General features: G+C 36.2%; 2 protein-coding genes across 3 annotated transcripts; one reads left to right on the forward strand and one right to left on the reverse strand.

The window, feature by feature from the left end:
• Positions 1–116: 116 nt before the first annotated feature.
• On the reverse strand, positions 117–4,553 carry LOC106652096 (serine/threonine-protein kinase fused). Of its 2 annotated transcripts, none has more exons than XM_014370846.2 (10): positions 4,280–4,553; positions 3,802–3,915; positions 3,592–3,737; positions 3,341–3,520; positions 3,111–3,255; positions 1,818–2,017; positions 1,518–1,740; positions 614–1,439; positions 357–541; positions 117–281 (listed from the first exon to the last, which is right to left on the reverse strand). In XM_014370846.2, exons 1-10 carry the CDS (start codon positions 4,388–4,390, stop codon positions 198–200), a joined length of 2,214 nt encoding a protein of 737 aa, XP_014226332.1. In that variant the 5' UTR covers positions 4,391–4,553; the 3' UTR covers positions 117–197. The 2 variants fall into 2 exon arrangements, with proteins under 2 accessions (XP_014226332.1, XP_023314155.1); XM_023458387.1 differs by having other exon boundaries at positions 3,802–4,205; positions 4,280–4,367.
• A 2,830-nt stretch (positions 4,554–7,383) lies between these two features.
• Positions 7,384–19,570, forward strand: LOC106652026. The gene is made up of 5 exons (XM_023458440.1): positions 7,384–7,458; positions 9,927–10,046; positions 11,158–11,582; positions 11,657–11,722; positions 19,505–19,570. The coding sequence occupies exons 1-5, from the start codon at positions 7,425–7,427 to the stop codon at positions 19,568–19,570; spliced, it is 711 nt and encodes a 236-aa protein (XP_023314208.1). The 5' UTR covers positions 7,384–7,424.
• Positions 19,571–21,113: the final 1,543 nt, after the last annotated feature.

Genomic DNA, 21,113 nt, shown 5'->3' on the forward strand with positions numbered 1-21,113 from the left:
TAACTAAAATAAATAACGTAATATTTTCTCATTTTGAAATTAAAATTTCTCGCGATAACAGCTTTGATTGAACATCTTAAAAGGTTTTTGAAATAACTCGGCTCTAAATGATTATATAAAAAACCAGTATAAAAATCTTTATTACTCTTACAAAATACCTTACTATTTACAGTCAATACTCTACACACATCTAATAATCAACTTTCTATCACACTCCAGGTGTCTTTTTCCTGATGGTAAAACGGAAGATTTTTTAAGCTCGCAATAGCTTCGTTAGCTGCCTGCAATGAAACAAATTCATGTACCTCAGAATATATTTTCACGATAAAAAGTATAACTTTTGTGATTGTTCTTACTTCGCGAGCGGAATCATCGGGATCGTGGAGTAAATCCTGCATCGCCCCACGCAGACCATTGCCCCAGATTCGCTGCAGAGTCGTGCGATTGGACTTTCCCAGAAGCGACAGGAAAATGCAAGCTCGAGTGCGAAGCTTGACTTGCCGGTGCATCAAGAGCTTCGTGAACAGAGATATGGTATCGTCTGACGAATAAAAAAGAAATCACGATGAATCTTTATCGAATCGTTTAAAAAATGAATTTTGTAGCTGTTTACCCGTTGATCTGTTGCCTAAAATAAGTATATCCAGTAGAGCCGAGTTACCGGTATCCGAGCGCAAAATCTCGTTCATTACCGCGAGCAGATCGGCGACGACGCGTGGCTTGCGTTTCTCCAATCCCAGTAACTGTTGCAGCAGCTCCGTGGCGTCTTGCACGACCCATACGGCGTCGCAGAACTGTCTCAAAAACGCCTGCTTGTTGTCCTTGATGTGCGCCAGCCGGCACACGACCAGCATCGCGCTCTCCAAAGCCTGCAGTTCCTCGTTCGACAAGCTCAAGTTAGAGCGCCACTTGTTGTTGCAGGTCGAGGTCGAGGCGTCGCTCTCGGGATACTTTTCCGTCATCAACAACTTGGTGGCATAGAGCAAATTCGGCACCAGCTTCGTGTCCAAATAGACCTGAAGAATCGTCTCCAGATCGTCCTCGCTCACGCCCTCGGCGACGAAGGCCAGCGCCGCCAGGCAAGCCACGTACTCGAGCACGCAGCAGCTGGCCAGGGGATTTCTCAGCGGCGCCACGAACACCGACATGCAGTTCTCCTGTATCAGCGAGGTGATCTCGCCCTCCATCACCTCCTCCATGGTCTTCTGCAGGAAGACGGCCCACTCCTGGTTCTCGATCGGCTGGACGATGTCGCGGGGCGCCCAGTCGGCGCCGAGTCGAGCGAGACGCTCCGCGAGGTCGCGCGTGTTGTTCTGCGGCGGCGCGTCGAGCGATCGATCCTTGGCCAGCTGCGGGCCGATCGAGCTGGCTACGGCACCGTCCATGCAATTGGCGTCGTGCTGCTGCTGCTGCTGCTGCTGCTGATGTAGTTTTCCTTTCTGCGAAACGTATTGTCTGCACATTATGAGATTAACGAAATCTTCTTTTCGAAGATGTGGAATATGAATTTCACTCACGGAGATCGGTAGCATGATGTGTTCGTCGCGTTGATCCGACTGGTTTTGCGGTAGGCTGCTGAGGTGTCTTGAGATGCGGATGCTCAAATTTTGCAGAACCTGGTCACAGTTGGCGATATTTTCAGCCTCGGAGCCGCTGTTGGTCTCGCTGCGCCTCAGAACCTGCGACTGCAGTTTCTTTATTTGCTTCTCGAGCATCTTTCGTAGATACGATGGTTCAAAGCTAAAAATATTTAAATATAGAGCAATGTGTTTTTATTGTAATTTTAACACGAGGAATAAATTTTATCGTCAACTAACTTGGTCTGATTGTTGGATCTCACGAGCGAGTTCTGAACGTTTTGTGGTTTACTTTTAGCGGAACTGGTCGTCGGGAGAGGCATCGTCGGTGATTCCGGCGTGTAGTGACTGGTCGCGGAAAAAATCCAATTTTTCACGAACGAGTGGCTCAGCAGTTGAGGCCAGGAAAATCTTTCCATGGGATTTTTTCGCAAGAGACCCTGGTCAGAAAGATCTCACAGCATTATAGTAGCTATATCTTTACGATAATATGTAGAGTAGAGTGTTCTTAAATAATTTTTAATTTTTCTTTCTCCTCTCAACTACAACCATTTTTTTACTCATTTTCTCGACAATATATTTCACGAAGTGTATTAAATTAATGTTATAAATGCTTCGATATAGTTTCGAAACAAACAGTGACCGGCCAAACCGACCAAGTCCGTCTCAACGAAATTCTCAACGCGATATCGAATCAACTTTGGTTTAAAAATGATGCAATATGATATTAAAACGTTGTATGTACAATTCTCGCGTCATCGGATGCTGCCAGAGCACTGCGACCGTTAGGGCACTTGACGCAGCAGAAATGTGCGATGTTCGAGATATTGAGTATTTGACGGCGATTTCCTTGGTGAAAATGGAAAATTTCGGAAAATCTGATATTGCCATCAGAAATCTGAGGAAAATTCCTATGGAATCCACTAGTTAGTTTTTTTTCAGGTGAGTTTTGATGGTTATACAGCGTCTTAGAAATTGAGCATGTGGACTTGGCCGCAAGACGTTTCCCGGTCAAACCGGCAAATCCACTTTTTTCGCTTCGCATCTACTTTATCAATTTGATAGTTACATGAGCTGAAAGATACATCATAGTAAGTTAAAATATCACGAATACAGAGTTATAGTCGTTCGTTAGCTACGCACTCATACGCAACTTCAAACACGGTTTTGTCGAAAACACGAAAAATGGAATTGGTCGGTTCTCCCTTTCCTTATAGCAATATTTTGACATTGCCACTTGCAGATTTACACATAGAGGTACTCGCCATCTAGTAGTGAAAGTTTAAAATGGCAGTATCGTATTTAATGTGATTGAAAACTGTTCCAAATTTTTCGAAACAAACTAATAGTCATTTTCAGGTCTCTTGAAATGCGCTCAATATTTTCAACGCAAATGTAATAGGAAAGTCACCAAACAACGAACCAATTAATGGTAAGTTGAATGTAAAACATTTTAAATGGTCATAATTTTTTATTCTTTAACCCAGAAAAGTGGCAATCCGATGAAGAAATTACCACAGTCAATCTGCTCACCTGCAGAAAACTTCGACACTGAGGACTGACGTTTTCCGGCCACTTGATGTCCTCGTGCTTGATCAGGTGAACCAGTTTACGCATCGACGTCGTTTGAAAGGGCGGAGCTCCGCAGACTAGCTCGTAAACTATACAGCCCAGAGACCTGTAAAAAAGTAGCAATTAACATTATTTTCAGTTCTTGTCTTTGAAAATACATATACCGATAGAATTCGACGAACGATAATTACCATATATCTACGGTATGGTCGTAGGGGAGTTCGTCGATGAGCTCTGGGGCCATGTAGAGCGGAGTGCCCTTGACCGAGGTCAGTACGTGCGTGTCGACGTTCATCATGCGCGCGAAGCCGAAATCGCAGAGCTTCGCCACGCCGTCGATGCTCATCAGGACGTTCTGAGGCTTCATGTCTCTGCGGGGGTCAATGAAATAATTATAAACGGCAGCCGTGATAATTAGATTTGTGAATTTTCTTTTACTTGCCTATGAACGATTCGATTCGAGTGAAGATAATTCAGGGCCGAGACCATGTCGCCGGCTATGGCTTGCGAGTACACCTCCGAGAGACGTCCGTTGGTCTTGAGGATGACGTACAGCTCCCGCTCCACGTACTCCGTAACTATGACCATCTGTAATTAGTTAATGTTTATTTAGTGCAATTTCATAAACATTTTTTACGCTTTGATCGTTTACCTGTTTGTCTGTCTCGAAGGAATCAAACATTTGTATGATGTTCGGGTGATGCATGCTGCGATGAATTTCGCACTCCCTTCGAAGGCACGTGAGTTCCTTTTCCGTGCGGCCTTTCTGTCAATTTGCAATTCAAGAGAAAAAATGATTAGCTTGAAAAATACGTAGGATCATTTTCATTGCCAAAATATTCTGTATATTATGCACGTGTTCAAAACTCATAGCGATCGTACGTATCGGATGCGAAGCGACAATATTTCGTGAGAGATAGACAGAGACAGAAACACAACGCCCCCACCACGAGAGTCTCTGCGTTGACAGTTAATATCGAATTGTTTACATAATGTGTCGATCGTTTCGTATTTGTTCCTTGGTGCTCCGTACAAAATCACAAATGCTCATCCAGACTGTAGAGTTAGTTATCAGAAAAAATTTGCAGATTGAAGAAACAAAAATGAAGTTATATCGAATTTTCACTTACTTTACGAGTGATCTTGTATGCCACAGGTGTGCCGTTGTCCTTCCTGATGGCCATGTACACCTGCCCGAAGGATCCCTCGCCGATTATCCTCACCAGATCGTAGTTCTCCATGATGGAAATTGCAATGTTTACAATCTCTCAAACTCGGAGTTTCATCGGAGATAAGAGTCTAGCACAGCGTCTCTGCTTACGCACCCACGCGACGTGAAGCGCACTGTGCACGCGAGCAGAAGAGAAAATACATATCCTATCCTACACTTGTATGGGTTCGAGGCGATCGGTAAAGTAGATTTTTTAGGTACCAACGTGATACATATGCTATTAAGAATTAAACGTTTTCACTCGTTTTAGAAAAATTAATATTAATATATTAATAATATTAATAATTAATAATTAATTAATATTAATTATTAATACATTAAGCCGAGTTTCAAAAATAGCATTTACTACTAAAAAACGCAATTATTAAATAAACGTGGCGATAAAAAACGACGCAAAATTTTTTCTAAATGATATTATAAAAAACGACATATTTTTTAATCTCGAAATGTAATGACTTTTGGCAATAACTATACTCCGCGATAAAATTTTGACAATTTTTATTTGCTTCTATCTTTATCTATTTAAATCGCATCGAGACAATTTTTTTTTTTTTTTTTTTTTATATTATTATTTTCGTTTTCAAAAGTTTAGAGTACNTTTTTTTTTGATTTCTATTATCACTACGAGTCGATGACGCATTCAGGACTTTAATTTTAGACGCCAAATCATAATATTCATTTTCTATTAGTTGAGCATGCGCAGCTTCAGCGTCGATATCTTCTTGGCCCGTTAATTCTTCATTAAGCAATTCATATTTTCTAAACAATTCGCTTACTTGCTCAAGCTGTAAGCCCGCATTTACTCCATCACTTTTTGCGTTAGCGACAAGATTTTTTAAATTTCTAAGCTTTGATTTTAATGTAGTACGTTTACGCGAAATCGTAGGACCGGCCATGATCTCGGTAAACAAAACAGAGAAATGCAAAGAAAGAAAGCCACGTTAAACGAATATTGAAAAAGAACGAAATAAAAGAACGAAATTATGGTTAAATTGTCTTATGCGTTCGTATATTGTTATTGTCAGCGATGTATAGAATTAATACTTTATTTCTATTTAACAATTAACTTTATTATGTGTTCATTGTATGGAAGCTCGAGACTCTCTGATCGCGAATACAATCAGAATATATTTATAATCTGCCGTTGCTAAGCGATCGATGTTGGCGCGGCGGCGTTCGGTTGTCTCGCTACAGATGTAACATATATTGAATACTCAGCTTTTTCGACGATAAACGATGATCCCAGCAAGAACTGACGACCGATTCGTGTAGTTGACCTTAGACCGCTCAAATGCACCGCTAAAGCCCAATCGTAAATGATTCCTTGACTCTACATCTCACCGAAGGCGCCAAAACATTTAACCACGGAACTTCGGCACGAAACTGAAGTCTCGACTAAACAACAAGTGGAATCATCCGGATAAAATAATATCTTGCGATATCATTATAAATCACGCAATTATTCAACTCCGTCGTGCGCTTAGGTAGTCCTCCCTCTTGCTTGCGGGAATGCATCGTTCGTAGCCTGTACAGATGAATCGTATAGTAGACGCACATCGATTTCATAAAAATTTAACCTCGGACATATTTGATCACACATCACACATCAAGATTCGATGATACCCTTGGGTCTCAATTTTTCCTTCTCATTCACTGATCACGTACATTCGCCACAAGTTATAAAGCATTTTAATAAAAAATAGATAAAATAAATAGTTGAAAATAATAATAATAATTTAGTCTTAGAATTTAACAATTATCTTATGACTACATTACTGTCTTATTTCTTCGTGCACAAGTTGTTCGGGACATCTCGTCTTCTTCGTGGTAATTCGGACCGCTTCGACCCCTCATCTTGGTGTCCAATACACGCACACACCCAATCGCTATAGCTCGGTTTTCTATTGTGCTTACATGTCTGCACTCTGCGGCGGTAACAATAGAAGTAACTCTTATCGCACATTAAGAAGGACTGCGTGTGCATCCTTAAGGCCGCGAATTATCGATTGTGTATCATTATCGGCTGCTATATGCTTGGCTTGGCGTGTGTCGTCTATTCGTGTCTCCTTGTATTGCGCTTCTTTCTTCTGTTCAAATTGTATAAATTCGCGGGGTTGAGTACGTAATTGTAACGTCATACGAAGTATGGCGCTACAACCCATAAAGCACGAGCCTCTATACCAAAGGAATTGCGGCCAGCTGCGCGCTGCTTGCAGTGCACAAGCTCTCATTCAAGCGACCCTCCACAGTCAAGCGACGCACGCCGACTTAGATAGTCACGTCTGTGCATACGCCCAACTTACGGTGGTTCTGATACTACGGAAGAGCCATTTGACTGTTTTAATTTTGCCTATATCTAATAGATCCATCAGTGTATATTATTAACTATTTATTAGTTTGAATCGTTAGAATACTAAAAATTTTCACATATTAGTTCATTCATCAGTCCATGGATAGTGCTTATGAAAATAGTCTATCGAAAATCGTGGGAAAAAACCTTTTGTTTTATCGGCGGGAAAAATTTTTTTTTTGTTATTATCCAACAAAGAGAATTTATTTTTGGAAACTACAGTAAAATAGAGTTTTCTGATGAAAATACCTATATTTTTTGATCTGATTATCAAAAGAGTTTCTCATAAAATTTGCTTAACGAATCGAAGTACTGATTATTTTCGTCACATTTTCAAAAAAGAGACTTTTCTTGTCGCAATTACTAAAAAGATTTTCTACGCCCTAGTTTGAAAAAAAAACCATAGGATCTTCTCATCTGCATTTAAAATGAAGATAGTTGTCATTGGCACCGGTAATTCTATTTTCTTCTCTACGTACATCAACAGTCGAACATTCAGGGTCGATGATAATAATAATTGTATAGATAGATCGATAGAATAATATAGATTTAGCGCATGTAAGTTGGTATTTACAAGCACACGAAGCACTGGTTTGGGCGAAATCACGACAAAATTCATTTTCAACATTAAATATCTCTTTAATAAGTTTGTTAAGGGGCATATTAAATCATATCAATAGAAAAGTGAGAATTCATGCTATCCACTGGTATATTTTTTTTTCTTATTTGTAAGTAGATAACCATGATACAGTTGATTAAATGCGATTTCTGTCCGTACGCCCTTAAGAGCCCATGTTAAAAACGCGACTTTAGCATTAATCATTCTCGAAAGTTAATTCGTTTACCGGGGCTGAAATTTTGGAGAAATATCAAGAAAGTCACAAAGAACAACCCCTTAAATATTCAAAACGATCTATTCATTTTCGATTCATCACCCAACCACATTAAACATGAGTAAATATACTTGCATGTTGTCACCCCTGCAGCATAAAGGATACTTACTCGCGCGCAGAGACAAAAAGGTAGCTTATTCGAGCGCGGCACCAAAACAGTACCTTGTTCAAACGCAGTGGCAATAAAGTTTTGACTCGCTGAATTAAGGTTGGTAACGCAGCTGTGTTATGTGTATAATAAAACTCTGTTCTGTATTTGAGAAAAAAAGAGAAAAAAACAAGTGAGCTAGTGTAAAGATTTTCATCTGTTTATAATGCGAGCAAACAAATGAATCTCACCATGACATCGGCTCAATTTGCCACTCATGGAGAATTTTGTAAGTTCTGAGAGGAAGCTAGAAGTGGTCGTCTTTACTTAACTTTGAATTGAATGTTGAATGTTAAATGTTGAAATAAAATTTTATCAATTACGACTGCGTGGCCAACCTAAATTCAGCGAGCCAAAACTTTCTTGCTACTGCGTTTGAACAAGGTACTGTTTTGGTGCCGCGTTCGAATAAGCTACTTTTTTGCCTCTGCGCGCTTATGCTGGTGTATTGGAAGTGATACCTTCCTGCGCTGGAGCGACGATGTCATCTTCTTCATCATATATTACTAATTGAAAAAAACTTATATACTTACATATTCTGGCCTTCTCCAATTGTTCCAATTTTGATTCCTAAAAAATATATGAGCAATTCCGGAATTTAGTTTTAAATTTTTCGCGCTGTTTTCAGCGTTGCGTGACTCGCTAAAATCGAAACTTGCTCGTAATTCAATTGAAAAAATAAATGAAGATATGGTTTCGATAGGAAATTTTCTTAGCTTTCTCATGGTGCAGGTAGATTTTCCCATAAATTATATTTCCACCAAGAAAAATCAAAAATAAACCATAAAATTCCCTTTCTCTATAACGAGTTTTTCGAGATATTTAGCTCAGCATGTTTAAGGGGGAAGGGCTACACTATTTTTCGACTAATTTTTCGATGAATTTTTTTAATTTTATTTAAATTCGTATACCTTCAAAAGTATTGTATTTAAATTTTACGTTAATTGTTCCTACGTTTTTAACCTCTTCTGACCGGCACCTAGAACATTTTTTTACATTGATTCGGTGATATTTCACTCGAAAAACAATAATGGCACATACAAATATCGATTGCAATGCTTATTTTTGTTGAAACGCGCAAATGAATTGAATTTGAATTTTTCAATTTATGAATTGAAATTATTGGTTATGAATTGAAAAAATGAACTAATTTTTCTCAAAACCAATCAATATAACAATATCTAAAAAAATTTTCTAATAACTGACGGTAATAATGACAAATTTTCATTATTTAGCTATAAATTGTGCCGATTCAAAACGATTAATCAAGTGATTGCTTTTTTCCAACTTTTATTTTGCTTAAAACAACGATTTAAATCATATTAGATGTATCCATATTTAGTGATTTTTAAAGGTCTTGTTCTATACTATAAGAAACATAAGTTAGTTTTGCTTACATTCATTCTGGGGGATTCCCAGTAGATCAGAAAGTAAATGTACTCGGGTCTCAAAAGATTAAATGTTTCTGGGACCCCCACAAATATTTCCCGGGGACCCGTATGCGCGTAGGGTAAAAAAAATGTTGCCACGAATCTACCTTCGAAAATGCATTTTTTTTTTAAAGAATTGCTCATGTAGACAATTCTCTCTCAACTCAACCGATCAACAAATTTTTTGTATACCGAACATGATGGAAATATTGCGTGAAAAGTTCCAGAATTTTGATAGAATTTTTTAGACTGTCTATCACCCTTTTACAGAGTCACAAAGTTGAGATTATCACGAATGTAAAAATAGTTTCTAGCTATAGTATGGAGTGACTTAAACTAAAAAAGTGGATGAGAGCTTTTTTGTTGGAACTATCAAATTTTTCAGAAAAGCAATAATCCAAATTGATTTGAGCTTTTTAGAGGCTTGTGAGATAGAAAGAAACAAAACTTAAAGTCTAATCGAGTCCGATTGGGACTTGTATTTCTAAAAACATTTCAAAAGCTTTCTCAGAATACCAGCTACTATCTCCTAAATTTCGATAGTTAGCTTTACGAAATAACAACTTTTATATTTATAATCGAAGAAATAGTTGCTATCACTTGATCCGGTACCATGAAAGAAATCGAAATAACGACAAAATGTCCTCTAAAATACAGTATCACTTCCTGAAAAAAAATCATACGCTTTAATTCTAGATTGATCATTTTTCTATTTTATTTTTCAGCAATGATAATCCTACGGTTACTGTCGACATTAATGCCATATATGGTGTTAACGGGTTATTTTTATAATGAAAGCTTAGCAATCAAGGTCTTCAGCAGCCGAAATAACACAATTAACGAAGGTACGTGTGCATGTTTTGATGATAATTTTCGATCTTCACCGCGTTTAGGTACACGTGAAAATTTAAACACTTTATCAATTTAAAATAATTAGCTTATTTCAAAATAAACAATTTCTCAAAATCTGTTGGTTTTTGATTATTCAGCTGAGCGAAGCGAAGTCCTACTATTGTTAAAACAAACGGCCTTGTAAACAAGATATCTCAATAACCGTTCAACCGATTGCGTTTAAATTTTTATGATGCTTTTCTAGTGACCCGAAGATGTGCTGTATAAATTTTGGAATCGATACGATAAAAGCAAAGTCTTTTCAAGGGCCAATTCATGGGAAAAAATCGCGTCGATTGCGAATGAAAAATTTCGTTACTTTGGGCGTTAATGGGTTAATAAAAGATAATAAAGACATGTTTTCTAATGTAAAAGGACTGCAAAAAACATAGATTTCCCCTTAATTGTATACTTCATTTGAACAATATCCACTAAAAAATATCTCTTGCACTTTTTTCCTCGAGTCACTCTAAGCTATACCAGACATTTTCGAATCATTTGAAAAAGAATAATAGTTAATCTAAAAATTTTTTAAAAATTTAGGGACTCGCCTGGCATCACAAAAATTTTTTTCACCATTAGATTTCTTTGAAAATCAGCCAGTTTTATCAGTACACCATATGTTTCAGACTAAAAATTTGCATATGGTAAATTCCCTTTACTGACACGTGAAAAATTAAAAAATGGAAATGCCAAGAAAGACTACCAACGAAAAAAGTATCGTCACTATTTTTGGTTCATATTTTCAAAGAAAAAAAATCCATTACTGTCAGTGTCAAAATTGTTGTATTGATTTCCTTACAGCTTTTATTTTAAAAGTATTGAAGAATTACTCATGTATTTCTTGAAAATGTCTTGAAAGTCATTCATAAAAAATCAAATGATAATCAAAATTTCATCAAAATTTTAGCTTCTGTTCATGTTTCGAAAACATTTAACAGAATGTTCATTTACCATCTGTTCCGTATGCAAACACAATCATGTATTTGGTGATTAGCGTGTACGACTGATGCTGAATAGACAATCTTATATACGCACTATTTAAATATGGAAAATGTTTTATAGCGATAACTTACTCCAATCAGTCAAAAATCATGGGAACCTACAAGGAGTTTGTAAAGTCTATACAAGCTGATAGACAAAATGTACAGCAGGAAAATAGTATCTATGAATCTTACACCGTTTCAATTAGTCCAACTTATTTCAACAGAAGATCGGAAAAAAGTGATGGCATAAGTAATGATCTCAATTATAAATCGAAACCACTGTTTATGAGCAGTTTGTCACATTACGGCAACAGCAATGAATCAAAATCAACTTTTAAGATTATAAAACAAGATAATAACTACATCGTTGAATGGAAATGCGAACTTTCACTTCTTATATTCACGTTAATACAAAATAAGAACTTTCCTAAGACGCCCGATGCAATTTTAGCTTCGTATTCAGCAAATACAAAAAAATATAAAACTATGAATGAGTCGTTACAGGTTAATTGAATTTAAATTATATTGATTTTATCGATATTCTAAGCATTGATTTATTTTGTGTTTCATTTTTACAGTTATGCAAAATAGTATGCAGAAAGAGTAAAGTAGATGAAAATGACTGGGATTTAGCTAACGTACATGTAAGTGATTGTCAAGTTAGGTCATTGGATACATGGAAATCGTACAACATCATAATTATTATACTCGGATTTTTTTTGTCGATCTGGCTAATAATTCATTTTATAGTGTTCGTGCGAAGAAATCAGCGCTCGCGATCGTCAGTTGAACTCCCCGTTGAAATACTTTAAAATAAATTGTAAATCTTTTACTTGTAAATTGGAATTGAAATCAACGCACGTTAAACGCGTCTAGAATGAACTAGAAATTAAAATGTAGCAGACCCTATAATCAGTTACTTCGTCCAATATCTTATGTACCTCGACCATTCTTAAAATTCTGTGTGCAGAGAGTGAAATGAGTTTTCCAAATAGAAACAAACTATAATGATCTCAATAACTAAAAAAATAAACAATTAAATGTTAAATCTAGTCTTGAGTTCTTCGATCTTTTTTGTTCGAAGTATCTGCTATATCTTTTTTGTCAAAAGTTTTTTTTATCTCTAAATTTCATAAATTGCGCATCTTTGACCATCATGAAAAATTAATACTTTGACGTATTCTAAAATCGCAGTTGTTATCGGTTTAACCCGCATCGTGATTTATTACGACGAAATCATTACTCCGTCTGCATTGCGAGGGAGATATTCAGTGTGAATCACAATCATGACGTGATACGTAACAAAAAATTAATAATATATTACTGCCCTAGGTGTAAATTTTCAGTCAACGCAGTTAGATATGTGCACTGGGGCTGTTTTTTCTTGGTATAGGCCAGTATGCTATTTTTCATATCCAATGGTCCCGAAATAGCAATTTTCCGTTTAGGTTAGTGGCTGTGAAATGTTCCTTTCGTGGCACGGGTGTAAAAATTGAATTTAGTCCTTACTTTTTACCTGTCGTGTATGTCATCGAAATTATGCATAGAAGATGCGCGAGATACATTAAATTGTAATACATGTGTAGCTGCTCGCCAGCTGCTTCTTACAGTTTTATTGGTTTGTTTTATAATTATTTTTTATAGTTAAAGGATGCATCACAGGCTGTAACACAAGTACCATAAGTAACACTTTTTGCCACGTTGTAGTTTAGGGCCTGAGTGCAGCGGGGGTTTTTTAATAGTTGGCATTCTTATAGTAGAGTTGGAGCGTTGGTCTACTCGATTTGCTACACTTTCCAGTGGATAAGTCTAAATATTAATTATACATTACATAAAAAATTATTTTCGGTTAGAGTGAAAATTATACATTGGCATGAATTATAAAAAGTTAACATTCTTTTAATATTAAATCAAATCGCTCGCATTAAAACAGTAGCAATGAAAATCATGCAGAAACAAGTGAAGGGACTGGTGACTCGAATTTGCTATATAAATTGACTTTTCGTATCCAGTGAACGACGTACGGGAAATATATCGTCATAATTTTTCTGTAAAATAGTATATTACGTGACAAGGGACGAAAGTCGAACTTCCGTCCCTGCGAGGTTATGCACCCGAGGCGAAGCCGAGGGTGCCCTTATAAAAATTTCCAATAGGATCCCGCGAAATTCCTATTGGAATCCTATAGGACTCCTGTAGGAATTTCGCGAGATCCTATAGGAAATTTTTATAAGGGTGCAAGCTCGCAGAGACAGGCGTTTGACTTTTGTCCCGAGTCGCGTATACGATTTTTCTTTATCCCCGCTCGAAAGTACGTTTGCTTAACATAGTTAAGAAATATTTTATTAAAAAAAATTGTATCCATGAATTTACGCTTACATGGCAAAGCCCGCCGACATTTGCGGCCCGAGCGCAGCGAGGGCTGCTGGTCGACGGCGGGCTTTGCAACAAATATCATCAATAATAATGTTTATTAGTACATAACTAATATTATTAATAAACAATTGTAAATCATAGATAACTATGGCGTTAATAAAATACAAACGATCCCGTAAAGTATAAGCATGAATTAGTACCATATCAATTAAGTAATTCACTCAATCTGAGGTAGACAAGTAGAAACTTGAGTGACCTAGAATAACGTTTAAAGTTGAAAGAATTTTTCAAAATATATTATAAAAATTAACATATTTTGACTGTCTTTGTTCTCTTAGATCTCATTTTTTATTGCAACTACCATCTTTAACGATTTAAATTTCGGATTGGAATTGAATGTAATGAAATGTGTACGTCAAATTATGGCTATTCAATTTTGATACTTCATAGAATTGTTAGTCTTTTAATATTTATCCAATTTGGCATATGTACGTCATAAACAAAGTGAATATAATTCATCTATTGCATCGTCGAAACCAAACGATAATTGAAATGTTGGTTGCCGTAGTCATGGAGATAATAACTTTCGCGCGATATTGACGGGGAGCAAAAGTATTACTTTCGTCCCCGAATTCGAAGATGAAAGTACGTACTTTCGAGCATGGGATGAAGAAAAAAATGTTACCACGCTCAAGAGGACAAAGTTTTAAATACTTCTTTTTACGTACGAAATCAGAAATTAGAAGCGCAATTGCAATAGAACGAAAAAAATATTTATCATATTATGTAATATTTAAAGTGTTATAGAAATAACCTCGAATGATTAACATTTCGTCACTCGCAACATTACTTACAGAGAAAGAGTGTCGAAAAGCGTAGTGCTGCGCGCGTAATTTCGTTACGGGAAAAATTTTAATCGCGGATCGACAATAGCTGTGCTCGTGTTGTTTTGTTTATGTCGTGCATGGCCTCAGAGCATCCCCAGCCCGGCGTTTTGCCGTACACGTACACAACAGCGTTACGCTACGCCGAAAAACGTATACACTACATCGCAAGCACAGCCTTCTGCTGTGCACAGGCACATGCCATCAAACACAGCGCAGATCTACACCAATATCACGAGTAAAAAAGCCTTCAACACAAAAACTAAGGGCTCGTTATATTCTTTAAATAGAATTAATTTCTGTTTTCGTCTCGTTAAATTCAATTATAACTATAAATAAGGCATAAGTGAATTTTACCCGTGACGGGAACTGCCTCGACCAAGAGCCTGCAAGCTCGTGACACACGAGAAGATAGTCGCTAATCCGTGTTGCACAATACAACTCGCGAATACCTTGCTTCGACGAGCTCCCGTGATGATCCCGCGTACGGATGCTCGACGAGCCGTTCCATTTCCCGCGGGTCTGTATCCACGTAGAGTGAAAAAAAAATTTTTGCCGCCAATCTACCTCCAAAAAAGCGTCTTTTTAAAGAATTGTTCATATGCGAGAACGTGTCGTTCGTAGCTTGTACAGAGGAATCGAGGAGCACGCACATTTACTACCAGCCGGGCACACTCGCTCAGTGAAAGCAGCAATTTGACAAAAAGAGATGTTTTCAACTTGACTATAGCACGTTGTAGCAGATTTACTTCGATCTCATAAAAATTTAATCTGGCATAAATTTGATCACAAATAGTGCTGGAAAGGAATCTCGTATTGTTGCAGCGGAATCGCATACAAGATAAGTCAAGTGTAACTAAACTTAAACGGTAATTTAACAGCTGAATTGAGAATATTTTCTGTATTGAAAGATGTATCATCTCTTATTGAGACCATATAAAAATTTGATGATGTCTTTTAGTCTCAATTTTTTACTGTTTATTCAGTGATCATTTTAATAAAAAATAGATTCAACAAATAGTTAAAAATAATAATAATAAATAAATAAATAAATAAATAAATTATTATTATGGATTTCGAAAAACCAAACGGGAAAAAGGAATGTTAAGTTGTAATCTTCACTCGTGAAACTCTTTGGTGCCCTTGTTACAGCCTGTGATGCAACCTTTTACTACAAAAAATAATTATAACAGAAACCAATAAAACTGTGAGAAGCAGCTACACATGTATTACAATTTAATGTATCTCGCGTATCTTCTATGCATAATTTCGATGACACACAAGACTGGTAAAAAGTAACATCATTTCGGCCACGCGCAGCCATTTCTTAGGCCTCTGTTAATTAAAAGCTTGCAAGAACTCTTGCAAAAATACAATTCGCACGACAAAGAAATGTACACGCGCTACCGCGAGATGAATGAATATCGGAAAAAAACTATAAAACTGCGGTGACCACGACTCCTAAGATTTCGGGAAGACCCGGGGTTTTGTAATGTACACGTGCATGCAAGATATGTGTGAATTATTGGCACATATCGAGCCGACTACATACGCTGCAACCGCTAAGGCGGGGGCAAATTTAGGTTTATGTAAGCTACGAGAAAAGAGTCTCAGCAGCTCCTTCTTATCTACGAAATCGCACTCTGCGTGTCGAGATTTGTAATCACTCAACTCAATAATCAAAGTTTATAAAATATCGTTTATATTTGTAAATGCATTGTATGCATATGATTCGAGTAGCTTCATAACTGTGTAAATCAATTGTACTGTGTTCGTGTGTGTGCCACACCATCATCTTCGGCGATTCCAATAAAAATTATTATTATATCTCTTTATTAATTATTATATCTCTTTGACATTATACTTCCTTTTACCCTACCCCTACGCAACAAGCAACATAAATAAATAGAAGGTTTCTTGTTATAATTCTGACTACGGAGTTTGTAACGCCCTGAATAGAAAAAAATTTTAGACCTTTCACCTTGATTCAAAAGTGGCGTTTTCGCCCAGCATGCAGGAAGATGCTACCGCGATTGGGGCAATATGCCAATAATCTGAATACAATGAAAAACCCCTTTTTTAATGCACATTAATGAATAAAATATGAATATTAAACACTTTGAAGTCAATGAGTTAGTTACTCAATCACACTGTTTTGTATTAAAAAATTTATTTTACGGAAAAAAAAATTTTTTTGTGGCATCTTTCCCTAAATGCCTATTTTTTTTATAACGTCATTAATAAAAAAGTTGACGACTTTGGTTTATGCAGCTGCAAAAAAAAAATAATCTCGAAGGTAACATTTATCATTAACATTTTCCACTTAAGCATTTCATTGAAAACTGAACGAATATTTTCACATTGAACTTAACAAAGTATTCGTCACGAGGAAAACCATTTTCTTCGACGCTTGAAAATCAACTGATAATAGCAACGAAATATTAGCATTTCGTGTTAATGTAATCGGATTATCATAGCGCAAATTCCAATAGATTACTTATCTAAATTTTCTTTCTTATTACGATATATAGCAAAGTGGCATCTTCTCCGAGGTGGCGTTTTCCCCCACTTTACCTTAATTCATATTTATAAATCATATTCCTTGTAAAAGAAAGCTCCTGTGCACGTATTTATTAAAAAATAAACAGGTTTGTAGACGATTTTAAAAATTTTAATAAAATTTGAGACAGTAGTGAGAGAGTGGTGGAAAGCCGAATAAAGTATGATGCGGAGGGATGTCTTCGACACCCTTTCAACTGGTAGGATGCGAAGATCAAGTGGCAATTTCGAAACCCCAGAAACGTTAATCCTCTAAATATTACGAGAGTCTGATCATGGTGTATCCGTGGTGGCTACCGGGGCTGTAATTGATTTGAGAATTTCTCTCAAGTTCAAATTTGCCATTGAACTTTGATAGATGCGTGCGCCCTATAACTTTGAACGACCGCTATGAAATGACAACAAAAATAATGTATTGAGGCATTGAGTCACGTCAGAAAATGCAGGATGTCTTGTTGAACAATTATTTTATGATAAAAAGGACAGATGTTAAATTAATATCAGCAGTTTATCAAAATAGTATCTTATCCAATAAGAGTGCTGAGATGTATAGCGTGAACAGTTTATAAGTGTTGTGATTGGTCGTTCAGGAGCTTGCTATTGTTCAGTGACATGCAAATATGAGTGTTGTATAGTAAGTTGAGAAAGTGGAATATTAACCTTTTGACGGCTTAAGACTAAATTTTATTGGTTTTCTCGAGAGATCGCTGAGGCGAAAATCCGACCCATTGCGTATTTTTACAATTTATAACATGATCTTCTTTTATTTTATTCTTCTATTTTAAATATTGAAAAATCGTAAAATGGGATAAGAAACAAGAGAACGCGCACAGTACGCTGAAATGAGTTTTATACAAAAGTTAAAATCACTTATTTATAATAATAATATATTAATCAATTTTTTGCTTAAGGTAATTTTGTGCTCCTCAAGGATTTTCTCGGCGGAGAAATTTTCACGGGCTTCCGCGAATATGAATGAACATCCGCGACTTTATTAATTTCGGAAAAAGAGCCACACGCTGTCCGTTAGTAAATACGCACGTACTAGACATGTGACAATCATTGACTCATATCGACCTTGCGATGTACGCGGCAGCCGCCTGGACCGGGGTAAATTTGAGGTGTATAAAACCTTCGGTAACAAAGGATTTTTGGCTCTGTTATTTCTAATTTCTTATAAGGCGTAAAGTCATTCAAAATTTATCACTGCGTAGACGTAGTGTATACTCTTAAATTTGGAATCTTTCGAAAATTTGATTAAACTTTCATAGTCTTTCAACGATAAATGTTGTCCAACCCTGTACTTCTGCTCAAGCAGATAGTCAGCAATGAGACTTGAAATATTTTGTGATTTATTTAATGTGCAAATAATTCATTGTAACTGGTAAAAGTAAGTGCATCTGCGCGATCCAGTCTTCATCGATACTTGAACCAGACAAAAGGTATCGCAGGCAGCCAACAATGTCACCAGGCAAGCGACGTCGTAGGCAGTCAACGATTACAAGCAGATAGGACACAAGCAGTATGAGAATAAATATGTTTGTGTGTGTAATCTGTAGCGACCAATGACCCTTGTTAACCATCGATTATTATTATAATAAATCATTATTATATAGATTATAATATTAATCACAATCAACTACAGTCCTATTTTATTATCACTATACCACAGCAACATGGGTCAATAAATAAATCTTTATTATGTCAATATTCCGACCACGGAGTACATCAAACTTTTTTTAAAAATTTATGTAGGTGAAATACATTGCCACAGCTTTTCTGTCTGACCAAGACCAGGCCGTCAAAAATATAAATACTTCTTTTTCTCACGAAATTGGAAATTGCAAGCAAAATTGGAAACAAAAAATTCAGCACATGATGTTTAAAAATCGATTTTTTCATTTCTTTTTATAATGGGACTTTTCATTCTCTCTCAAAAGCATTTTGTTCAATTTCAAACCTTGGATTTCTAACTGTCGTAATGTTCCTTTTTTTTTGCTGCATTGTTAACAAAGTTTACAATGTTAACTTTAGGAAATTTAAGATAATAAAGAGATCACCGTCTTAAACGTCATGAATGTCAAATACAATAAAAAATTTTTGAGAAAAATATATTCATCGATAGATATTTACACACGTAGTAATTTCGAGTTACACAAGTGGCAAGTGTATACATTACCACCTCGACGCGAGAAACACTTTAACAAATTCGAGTGTCAAAAAAATGCTTAATCGGTCGCGGCAGAAGCAACTTATACGAATTCTTTCCTGAAAGTTTTGCTCTTAGATTAGAGGATTCATTTTCGGGTTATATGTTGGAAAAGCATCAAGTTAAAAGTATTAATTCTGTTCAACTTTTAACTGTAGATGCTCCTCTATATTGTTTTTAAAAAAACCAAGTTCGAACCTATCGCCTTTGTCCAACCCCTTTTATCATTTTTAAGACATTTGCGCAAATTATTTGCACGCAATAAGATATGTCCTTGCTTGTCAATTTTATCGAGGTGGTCCTTGGGCTTGGGGGTGGTGGTTTCTACGCAAGCTCTCCCTCCTTCCATTTCCTACCTCAAATAGGTGTAAGCTACGATTAATAAGTTTTCATTTCAGTACGTGACAAACAACGATATGATCAAAACTGTAACTAAACATGGATATCTTGGAAATGTCACATAGAGTATCTACCTTCAATTCATTTTATTTTAACAGAACTACACAATTTAAATAGTTATTCTACACCGGTCAACATTAGATGATTTGGTAGCTTCGAACATGAATAAATATAATTGTATTATTAATTAAATAATTCTTTTTAATTATTAATTAATTAATTAAGATTAATCGACTTTTAATGTTAAATATCCCTGTATACATGAGTAAATCTCACGAGATTTTCATATTTTGATGCTGTTAAGGAAGACCAACACGTTTACATTTAAAAATGTATAGAAACGTGCTACTCTTCCTTAACAGCGTCGATTTTTTCAACTCAAGGATGCCATGAGATTTATCTGTGTGTTTATTAATATGGGGAGAATCGCGATAGATGTCCCAGCGGTGTGCGGAAGCGCGCAAAACAGCCAAATCACGCAATTTTTGACTCGCTGCACGGACTTCATATTCTATATAGAAAAAATACGGGTAAGTGATTTTGATGTGTTTTTTCCTCAGCTTTTTAGTGGTGAGGTCAAAAATGCAAAAACCAGCCTTCATAACCTTAAAAAATGGACTTTAACTTAAAACACGCTGTATCTTTTTTGCCTCCAGGTTTAGAGTTTTTTTAAGGGTCAAGATCGAAAGATCTCGCGATTTTACTTCAGAATGCGAAGGCAGCGGTGCCGGAATGTGCGACTTATGCCACGCAGTGCAATAAAAATAAAAATGAAGCCTTGGAAACTTAACATTATAATCATTAATTACCAATTATTTTATAATATAAGCAAGAATTATTATACGTTCTGGATTGATCATTTTTCTCTTCTTTTTAGCCAAAAGAATTGTAAGGTTACTGTCAACATTAATGATACACATGGCATTAACGGCGGCAGAGGTCACACCATCATCATTTTCGTTGCAACAGCTGATCGATCTCGAAAAATGCTGCTCTGATGATTGTATTAGATGTAAAGAGCAGACATCTCAACACAGTTAAATTTATATCCACCTTTTGATTTCCATGTTACATCCTCTTGGTTATGAGAAAGATTCCAGTAAAATTTTGAACATGAAGAATCATACTCAGGATACTTTACACAACAGCACTTTGCAAGCTCTGAGGAAGAGTATGTTCAATAATGAAAGCCTACAGACCAACGTGCTCGAGAGCAAAAATAACACATTCAACAAAGGTGTGTATAACTTATTTTAATAGTTTGCTTTATTAAATAAACAATTTGTTTAACTTAAATTTTGTTTTTTCATTAGCAGTTTTTGCTAATAATTTCAAGGATAAAAATATTTTTCGCAACAAAGGAGAAGTTTTTTGATATAAAACATAATTAGAAAAAGTTCATATTTTCCTCTTTTGGGGCTCATTTAACAATACTCCGAAATGAAGGTCATTATTTTTAACAGTGATTTTGTACGCCTCCTATGGGGAATTTATTAAAAAGCTCAATCTACACCAAACAAACTGATACTTTCTGCAGCGCTACTCTCTCAACCAATCAGAACGCTTATAACTGTCGACACTTTTGGTTGATGCTTTTTCTAAAAGCGA

Source organism: Trichogramma pretiosum, unplaced genomic scaffold (genome assembly GCF_000599845.2).
Source record: "Trichogramma pretiosum strain Unisexual culture from Peru unplaced genomic scaffold, Tpre_2.0 scaffold13, whole genome shotgun sequence".
Classification (NCBI taxonomy): domain Eukaryota; kingdom Metazoa; phylum Arthropoda; class Insecta; order Hymenoptera; family Trichogrammatidae; genus Trichogramma; species Trichogramma pretiosum.

Excerpts from the sequence above, each read along its gene's own strand:
- LOC106652096 (XM_014370846.2), bottom strand. The coding sequence starts at position 4,390 with ATGGAGAACTACGATCTGGTGAGGATAATCGGCGAGGGATCCTTCGGG. Across the intron at positions 3,916-4,279 it reads CATACAAGATCACTCGTAAA|AAAGGCCGCACGGAAAAGGA; the intron begins GTAAGTGAAAAT and ends GCAAATTGACAG. Across the intron at positions 3,521-3,591 it reads TCGAATCGAATCGTTCATAG|AGACATGAAGCCTCAGAACG; the intron begins GCAAGTAAAAGA and ends TGACCCCCGCAG.
- LOC106652026 (XM_023458440.1), top strand. The coding sequence starts at position 7,425 with ATGCTATCCACTGGTATATTTTTTTTTCTTATTT. Across the intron at positions 11,583-11,656 it reads CTATGAATGAGTCGTTACAG|TTATGCAAAATAGTATGCAG; the intron begins GTTAATTGAATT and ends TCATTTTTACAG. Across the intron at positions 11,723-19,504 it reads GGGATTTAGCTAACGTACAT|TACGTGACAAACAACGATAT; the intron begins GTAAGTGATTGT and ends TTTTCATTTCAG.